We start from the raw sequence: 8,049 nt of genomic DNA on the forward strand, positions 1-8,049 counted from the left end.
ACATCATTAATACTTAAATTAAAGAAATATTTTTCCTAAGATAGTCCATTTATTTGTTTTATTCTTTTTTTTTCGGTTTTCATGGAGATAGACTCAAGAACTATCGATACATTTCTACATTTTGTGATCACTAAACATTGGGACCAACGCCAAAACAAAAGTTTCAACACATGGATACAGAGATTTGTCGCATATGTTTGAATGCATCTAATACGCTGGTGGGAATTTTCGCTTTGCGGGAGGAAAGTCAAAATGGCCAACCAGAGCCCAGCCTGGCGAATATGCTAAACGCATGTGCTGATTGTCATATCAAAATCAATGATGGACTGCCACAACAAATCTGCATGAGTTGCGTCCGAAGCGCTCAAAATGCGTACAGATTTAAGCGCAAGTGCGAGGAGAACTATCGACAGCTGTTGGAAAGGCGCAACTCGCGATCCTCAAAGAAAGAGCCCGAAAAAACAAAAACGGAACCAGATTCTAAGCACGTAAATCAGGGGAAGGAAGAAACAGCACAGTATAAATGCCAACTTTGTAGTAAAGAATTCCCGCATTTGAGCCTACTACGTGTGCACAAAAAGTAAGACATTCTGTTTATCAAATCATTGCCTACCCTAATCTTATTCACTGCTTTCCAGATGGCACCTTGAAAACCAATCGAGGGTCAAAGTCACCGCATTGCCAAAGCAAGTACCAACGTCGGTTAAGCGGAATACCAAATACCCCGTTCGGCAGAAGAAAAGTCGTAATTTGCCGCTAATCAAGAACCATTCCCACAGCAGCGAGCGACCATTTGCGTGTACAAATTGCCCGATAGCATTTCAAAGTAAGACACATTTAGTGAGACATATGCGCAATCACACGGGTGAACGTCCTTATCAGTGTCCCCACTGCGCAGACAGCTTTGCAAGAAGCGACTATTGCCGCAATCATATGAACAAAGTGCATAGAGGTCTAAAATTCACTGGCAAGTTGGCGTAAGTAGTGAAATTTGTAATTACAAAAATTTATTTCAAGTTGATCTCTTTTCATTTTGTAGTCGAAGTAAGAAGGGAAAATCGTAAGATAATATGCATCAACAGACACTAGGGATCTTCGATCTTCCTGATTTGCAAAATAAAATGACAAAAACATTAAGGTTTTCATTCATTGAATTGAGTATACAAATTTAGGACTAAATATATATATTTTTTTAATTTAAGAATAAATTGAATAAAATATATCGATACTTACACATCTTAATTGTGATGGAGACAAAAAACATCGCTATGCGATTAATCGGTACACGCACATCGCAATTGTGCAGCCCGGCTCAATATTAAGAGAAAACAAGGTTGTTTCACGCCAAGGGATTGCAACTTTGCTTGTATTGCATTTGTTGCAATAGTTCTTGTGCTTATAAAGTATTAAACAATACCATATATACTAAGAAAATTAAGTGCACTCATCTACACTCAAAAAATACATCAATATCGGAAATAACTAGCAGCAATATTGTGAAATGTGACGTCAGAGCACGCAGACCAAAAATGCATTAGCGCAACACGTAACCTTGGCCCTGGCAACGTAATGTACATATGTAAATTACAAGTGCACAAATAGTATCCGATATAGTGAGTGCATACAATATGGACGCCGACAGCAGCTCACGTTCACCAAGAGGTTTGTATTGTGTTTCAATGGCTTCTTTAAGCAAAATGTGCAAACAATGTTTTTGTTGTTTTTTTTCTAGTGACAAAATGTGAAAGTGATTTGCAATGGCAAGCCAAAAAGGACGCGCAACATATTCGATAAGCGAAATGCAGTGAAGGATGTACTAAAGAGCATATTCTGGATATAAACGTATCAAAAGACGCCGACATATAAAGCTAAATACTGAACGAAGCTTCTCTTGTATGTGTTGCATTTAGATACGAGGAGGCGCACGCGTCCCAAGGAGAAGGAGAAAGAGAAGGTGCCATACTTTGCGGATGAGGCAAGGGAACGTGATCGAGTGCGCAATCTGCGACTTAGGAAAACATCGATAACACGCCCAACCACACCACCCAGAGGAAGGCCAAGACGTGCCAGATCTCGCTCATATTCTGCGGAACGCAATTGCTGCCATCGACGTCGCCGGTCCAGGAGCTACGAACGCCGTCACAGCAGCAACCGCTATAAATCCGCCACAGCACTCGCTGCAAAGCCTAATCGACGTCGCAGCCGTAGCCGCAGTCGGAGCCGCAGTCGCTCTCGAACGCCACGCATTATAACGGTGCCTGTGCCAGTGCCTGCTGCCGATTATCCCTACGCCTACGTGAGTAGCCAGCTCCAACTCTCAGCTCGATTGTCCTCGACTAATAAATTCCTCTTGCAGGCTTGGCCACCTCCGCCGCAGCGTCCACATTTCAATCCCATGTATGGCGCCGTGCCATATGGTCTGCCACCACGTCCTGTGTATCCTGGGCATCCGTATTTTGCGCCGTATCCACGGCCGAGACCAACATTTCCCTATCGAGCCGCTCCATTCCGGCCGCATCCCCGATTTAGCTATAGGAATCAACGGCAGGCGCCGAATTGAATTTTTTAAACTTTACATAATTACAAATTTATTTACTCAACTGCTATTTACATTCGTGTGTTTTGATTTGTACATTAAATTAATAAATTATACACATGAAACTAAATACAAATAAAAATAATAAAAAACATAAAATATTGCAATTATTGAACGGGAGAGGGAAGTTTCTTGATGGGGTCTTGAATTTGATTAAATCAGACATTACAGAGTCGCAACAAAAGTCACACGAGGATAATGGATAATGCTAATCACGTTGAACTTAAGGACTACTCTATGCCGACTTTATATACATGCACATTTACACATACATACATATTTTTGTGTTTTCGTTTTAGAGAGAACTAACACTAGGGGAACTCCTAAGATTCATATTTATATATATAAATATATATTCATATATATAATAGAGCACTATGTCAATAAATTATAAAAAAATATATATATAGATCATTTTTGCATTTGCTTGTGTTAAAGCTCGACACGAGGACGAAATTGCAGCCGTAACGGTGGATCTCGAAAGCGCCAACGTGTCACATAGACAAATTTCAACGTGTGATCCTTGCCCAGCAGCTCCTCATTACACAGTATATCGATCTGCAGGGTTATCGGATAATACATTAGATAAGTTATCGCAATTACTTATTGTTATTGTAAATATAGTTATGCTAGCGATGATCTCACCTCCCGATATTTTTCGATTCCGTTGAGTATCTTCTTAGCGACGAGCTTTTTGAGATGCGTTATCGTCGCCTGCGAGCTGCAGCGTATAAAGCGTCTTTGCAGATTCTTAAAGTTATTGCTAATACACTCGAGGCACACGTTGACCTGTTCGTCGAGACGGTGGAAGTCGGATTCGGCATGCGCGTCCATCACCTTCTCGTTGTCGTCATCGTGATTTTGCGTTATATCCTTCGGACATGGCATATTCCGACTCTTGTAGAAATCACGTTCGCGCCGCGACTCATCTGCAATTCGAAACAGTTTAAGAGGAAGTTCGCTAAATTTAATGTATTACATTCTGTTTACCTTCTTGAAGCTTTGGCACCAATTTGTACACAATGTCCTGCATGGTGCGATCGAAGCTGATGTACTGCAGCGGATGTGATTGATGTATAATGTTGTCGCAGGTGGGGCATGTCTTTTTCTCCTCCAAGTGTTTGACCAGGCAGCTTTTGCAAACTGTAAAATATGCCAAATGCAAAAATATAAATATTTGTTTACATATATGTGCGCGTGTGTATTTTGTAGTTTGTTCCATTTTTGCTTTACTCTTCAATCACGATGGAAAACGGCGTAGGATTAGTTTTTGGCGTTGCCAGCTTTCATCATACACACAATTTATCACCCACGCGATCAGCCGGCAATCTCCTCCATAAAGCACAACAGAGGGCTTACAAGAGCAAGTGTATGTATAGGAGTAACGGTAGCACCTTCCCGCTGGAAGCCTCATCTGAACATGACTGCGTGGAAAAGCAAATGCCAGAGGCAACGGCAACGGCAACCGGTGCAGGTGCTCGTGCTCCCCCCACTCTTAAACTGATACTGGCAATTAGCGCAAAAAAAAGAGCAAGCAGAGGCGAAACTCACATGTGTGCAGACACTCGGTCACTGTGGTCGCATCTATGAAATAGCCACCGCATATTTTACACGTTATGTGCGGATTAATAGTCTTTAGTTTTACGCGCCGCTCCATTTTGGCAGTTTGATTAACAAATTTCTTATGAAATAAATAACTCTCGCTCGCAGCATAAAATTCTCTCTCCTCCCTCTCTCAGCGAACAATTTGTTGTCTTTTCCGTTTGGTTGGCGAATATTCGCTATTCCTATTGCGACAAATTGTGCGCACACGTATGCAAAACACTCAACACACTCTTGTACATTTTTGCTATGCACTTTAACAGTATTTGTAATATTATTTTTAAACAAATAAAAGAAATCACGACAAAATTGTGTGTACGTGTACGTGTGTGAGTGTGAGTGTACGTGTACATTGACCGTGGTGAATGGCAATTCAAGCATATCGTAGCCATGCACTGTGAATGCGTAATGGTGCTGCCAGATATTTGAGTATATATTTTTAAATATAAACACAAACAACGAATTATTTAAGAAGAATCAATGCAAATTGAGCTAAGATGACTTTATAAACAAAAATTATTGACGTCAATATTAATATATAAATGACACTCAATAATTCATTTAAAATAGGTAATAAATCGACTGCCACCACATTTACTGGTTCCTTAACATTTAATCTGTTAATTTAAATTTATAACATGGAATACAAAAATCAAATGCATTTTCTGGTTTTTCGATGATTGGCGAAGGAAGACCGTTATGTATATTTTATAAAGTTGTTATTATTTTATTTTGATTTTCATCAGAACTGTTCTGCCAATCGGAATGCTGTTTATGCATTTACATTTCTGTTAACTTAAAATACCAACGAAAAATACCACAATATTGATTTTTGCACTTGTTGCTTTTCGCGCAGCAAATAAAGTTAACATTCTTGTTTTGAAATTCTAATTAAATCAAAAAAGCTGTCAATTAACGCGTTAACATTATAACAACAATAACAATAACGAAAACTTGTTTGCAGGCCAAAAACCCCGAACAGCAGTTTAGTCAGCAAAACTTCGCACGAGTCGCTTTTGAGTCATTTTCGAAGCGAAGCAAGTCGTGAATTGTTTGTGCTTAGCTTAAAAATTCAATTCGTTATTCTTACTTGAGTTCAGTTGCGTTCAAGTCGTTAAACTGGCAGCACGTATCATGTCCGCAGGTCGAGTTTTCATCTATGGGGGGAAAGGAGCCCTCGGGTCCGCCTGCGTCGATCACTTCAAAGCCAAAGACTTTGTAAGTTTCCCTTTCACTTTTATTGTTTTTGTTTTGTTTCTTATTTAATTGCAATTGTTTAATAATTTCCATTGTTTCTATGACATGACCTCCAGTGGGTTGGCAGCATTGATTTGAGTGAAAACGACAAAGCAGACATAAGCATTGTTGTGCCACGCGATTCGAGCTGGGAGGAGCAGGAATCGTCTGTGGTTAGCCAGGTGGGCGAATCTTTGGCTGGCCAGAAACTGGATGCTGTGATCTGTGTAGCCGGCGGCTGGGCAGGTGGCAATGCCAAGAAAGGTGAGTCACGGCAAAACTCACCCAAGATTAATTAAAAACTCATGTAATTCCTTTTTATAGATCTGGCGAAGAATGCGGATCTGATGTGGCGGCAAAGCGTCTGGAGCAGCTGCATCTCAGCCACATTGGCGGCACACCACCTGAAGACAGGTGGTCTGTTGGCACTGACCGGCGCCAAGCCTGCCCTGGCTGGCACTCCTGGCATGATTGGCTACGGCATGGCCAAGGCTGCAGTGCATCAGCTAACACGCTCGCTGGCGGGCGAGAATTCCGGTTTGCCCGATAATGCGCTGGTTGTATCCATTCTACCTGTTACCCTAGACACACCCATGAACCGCAAGTGGATGCCCAAAGCTGACTTCAGCAGCTGGACACCTGTTACCGAGGTCGCCGAACTCTTTGAGAAATGGACACAGTCCAAGGACAGACCCAAAAGCGGTTCCCTGCTGCAGCTGATCACAAAGAATGGCATTACGGAACTCATTCCGGCGGAGTAGAGACAAGAGATTATTGAACAAACTAATGATGATACACTATATACAATATACATATATATAATGCTTGTGCTTAAACAAATATGAATAAAGGGATGATGGAGGAAGAAGCTTAAATATGCTTGCAAAGCAAAAGAAAAATTGTTATAGCAATATTTGATAATGTTTATTAAAAATAGAGGAACTCCATTTATATATACCCTTCGCCGAGGCAAATCAGAATTAGACTAAGATATATATAAACAGCTTCTACCTTTTATACACTGAAAAATACTTGAAAACAATTCAGCTTGGTATGAACTAATTATCAAGGAAGTAAGCTTTCAACCAGATGTATATTTGTATATAGAGTATGTGTATCTATATGTATATATATACATATACTCTAAAAACAATCTCACAAGTCTTACAAACTCCATTACATAGTCAAAGTACCCTCTCAGATAGTTTAAATAATACATTTTTCAAATTGCTTCCCAATTGCGCTCGCTTTCGTTTAATGAATTTTCTCCCATATTGTTTACACCATTAGTTATTAGTGTGATAACCTATTGAACTATGATAATCGTAGTTGTGAGCAGCTCGCAGCTTATGTCTTCTTCTTCTTCATGATCTTCATAAAGAGTACCATGGCTGCAAAGAGAGATGAGTGACGAGAGAGAATCACATCTAATCAAATTCCGGCTTACCTATAAAAACGACGATGACAAATACAAACATCAACCAGAGCCAACATTTGTAGGCTTTGCGTGAATGCTGTTCCAGCTTTTCGGCCTCTTTGCCGAGTGTATTGATATTGCGATCTGCCACGCCTGAGGAACGGGATACAATTTCCGTATCCTTTTTGATGATACGATTCGCCGTCTCCGTTTGCTCCTTCAGATTGCGCGTCAGCGAGAGCATGTGCTCAGTTATCTTCTCCTGGGCATTGTTGTAATACTTGACGGCTTCGTTCATGTTCATGCTGTTGCCGCCGCTGGTGGTTTCGCCAGGAGACCCCGAATCATCAGCAACTCTTCTGCGACGCAGTGCATCCGCATCTGTAAGGGGGAGAGGGAGAGAACGAGAAAAGTTGAGTGCTTCTTTATCTACTCCGACGCCTACCTTGCAGCAGCTCCGTACGCAACTCGTTGTGCCTGGCTGTGTTTTGGAGCTGTCGCATTTCCTGCAGCGCAATGTCTGTATCGGAGCTACGCGCGGAAGGCTTGGAATTATTGTTGGTCGTGTAGCCAGTGATTTTCTTTAACGCGTCTAGTCGCTCCAAATAGCTGGGTATGCGTGCAGCACTCGATGGACTGTTGCAGTAGTGGTTGGGTTGGCATTTTAGATATTTTATTTCAGCCAGACAAAATAATATGTCCACTCACTCTTCCATTGCCGCCAGCTCGGCAACCATCGTTTCTAGTGATTTGAGGAACTTTTGCAGCCGCCAAAAGTTGTCCTCGCTTTTTGCCAGATCCTCGCAGTTTGTTAACAGCGTTCGTATGTTTACATTTAATTTCGTTGCCATTTTATATACAAAAACATACAATAATTTATTATCGCTGACTTCTGAGCATCAAAAGCTACGTGTATCGATAGCGATATTTAATTATATTTTTCTTTTTGCTAGCTGGTATCGATATCATCCTATTATATATACTTGGTATTTTTTGTAACAGCCAATATCGATAGTTATCCAGCACGACATTATATGACTTTAAATTGAATAGTTTTTAGTATATGTATCTTCAAGTATTAGAATTTATAATTTTAAGCTTCAAATAACACATTTATAGATTCAATTAATTTTCGTTTTGCAACAGCTATTATCGATACTTATGCAATGACAGCTTGTTGTCAAACAAGTGTCATTAT

The 8,049-nt window shown here is 40.6% G+C and overlaps 4 protein-coding genes across 5 annotated transcripts; 2 read left to right on the forward strand and 2 right to left on the reverse strand.

The window, feature by feature from the left end:
• Positions 1-111: 111 nt before the first annotated feature.
• On the forward strand, positions 112-2,695 carry LOC6586575 (female-specific protein transformer). Of its 2 annotated transcripts, XM_002012150.4 has the most exons (5): positions 112-580; positions 639-977; positions 1,040-1,662; positions 1,911-2,296; positions 2,357-2,695. In XM_002012150.4, exons 3-5 carry the CDS (start codon positions 1,629-1,631, stop codon positions 2,558-2,560), a joined length of 624 nt encoding a protein of 207 aa, XP_002012186.1. In that variant the 5' UTR covers positions 112-580; positions 639-977; positions 1,040-1,628; the 3' UTR covers positions 2,561-2,695. The 2 variants fall into 2 exon arrangements, with proteins under 2 accessions (XP_002012186.1, XP_015015905.2); XM_015160419.3 differs by lacking the exons at positions 1,911-2,296; positions 2,357-2,695 and having other exon boundaries at positions 118-580; positions 1,040-1,137.
• LOC6586576 (polycomb group RING finger protein 3) lies at positions 2,562-4,550 on the reverse strand. Its single transcript, XM_002012151.4, has 4 exons — positions 4,148-4,550; positions 3,587-3,739; positions 3,242-3,525; positions 2,562-3,154 (listed from the first exon to the last, which is right to left on the reverse strand). Exons 1-4 carry the CDS (start codon positions 4,251-4,253, stop codon positions 3,029-3,031), a joined length of 669 nt encoding a protein of 222 aa, XP_002012187.1. The 5' UTR covers positions 4,254-4,550; the 3' UTR covers positions 2,562-3,028.
• Positions 4,551-5,034: 484 nt separating this feature from the next.
• Positions 5,035-6,309, forward strand: LOC6586577 (dihydropteridine reductase). The gene is made up of 3 exons (XM_002012152.4): positions 5,035-5,416; positions 5,512-5,698; positions 5,759-6,309. Exons 1-3 carry the CDS (start codon positions 5,333-5,335, stop codon positions 6,193-6,195), a joined length of 708 nt encoding a protein of 235 aa, XP_002012188.1. The 5' UTR covers positions 5,035-5,332; the 3' UTR covers positions 6,196-6,309.
• Positions 6,310-6,661: 352 nt separating this feature from the next.
• LOC6586578 (vesicle transport protein USE1) lies at positions 6,662-7,787 on the reverse strand. Its single transcript, XM_002012153.4, has 4 exons — positions 7,560-7,787; positions 7,297-7,487; positions 6,882-7,232; positions 6,662-6,825 (listed from the first exon to the last, which is right to left on the reverse strand). Exons 1-4 carry the CDS (start codon positions 7,700-7,702, stop codon positions 6,782-6,784), a joined length of 729 nt encoding a protein of 242 aa, XP_002012189.1. The 5' UTR covers positions 7,703-7,787; the 3' UTR covers positions 6,662-6,781.
• Between the last annotated feature and the right edge of the window lie 262 nt (positions 7,788-8,049).

The sequence above is a fragment of the Drosophila mojavensis genome, unplaced genomic scaffold (assembly GCF_018153725.1).
Source record: "Drosophila mojavensis isolate 15081-1352.22 unplaced genomic scaffold, ASM1815372v1 contig_74, whole genome shotgun sequence".
NCBI classification, from domain to species: domain Eukaryota; kingdom Metazoa; phylum Arthropoda; class Insecta; order Diptera; family Drosophilidae; genus Drosophila; species Drosophila mojavensis.

Excerpts from the sequence above, each read along its gene's own strand:
- LOC6586578 (XM_002012153.4), bottom strand. The coding sequence starts at position 7,702 with ATGGCAACGAAATTAAATGTAAACATACGAACGCTGTTAACAAACTGC. Across the intron at positions 7,488-7,559 it reads GAGCTGGCGGCAATGGAAGA|TCCATCGAGTGCTGCACGCA; the intron begins GTGAGTGGACAT and ends CTACTGCAACAG. Across the intron at positions 6,826-6,881 it reads TGTCATCGTCGTTTTTATAG|CCATGGTACTCTTTATGAAG; the intron begins GTAAGCCGGAAT and ends CTCTCTTTGCAG.
- LOC6586577 (XM_002012152.4), top strand. The coding sequence starts at position 5,333 with ATGTCCGCAGGTCGAGTTTTCATCTATGGGGGGAAAGGAGCCCTCGGG. Across the intron at positions 5,417-5,511 it reads ACTTCAAAGCCAAAGACTTT|TGGGTTGGCAGCATTGATTT; the intron begins GTAAGTTTCCCT and ends CATGACCTCCAG. Across the intron at positions 5,699-5,758 it reads AGGTGGCAATGCCAAGAAAG|ATCTGGCGAAGAATGCGGAT; the intron begins GTGAGTCACGGC and ends TCCTTTTTATAG.
- LOC6586575 (XM_015160419.3), top strand. The coding sequence starts at position 171 with ATGGATACAGAGATTTGTCGCATATGTTTGAATGCATCTAATACGCTG. Across the intron at positions 581-638 it reads CTACTACGTGTGCACAAAAA|ATGGCACCTTGAAAACCAAT; the intron begins GTAAGACATTCT and ends ACTGCTTTCCAG. Across the intron at positions 978-1,039 it reads AAATTCACTGGCAAGTTGGC|TCGAAGTAAGAAGGGAAAAT; the intron begins GTAAGTAGTGAA and ends TTCATTTTGTAG.
- LOC6586576 (XM_002012151.4), bottom strand. The coding sequence starts at position 4,253 with ATGGAGCGGCGCGTAAAACTAAAGACTATTAATCCGCACATAACGTGT. Across the intron at positions 3,740-4,147 it reads GACCGAGTGTCTGCACACAT|TTTGCAAAAGCTGCCTGGTC; the intron begins GTGAGTTTCGCC and ends CATATTTTACAG. Across the intron at positions 3,526-3,586 it reads GGTGCCAAAGCTTCAAGAAG|ATGAGTCGCGGCGCGAACGT; the intron begins GTAAACAGAATG and ends TTCGAATTGCAG.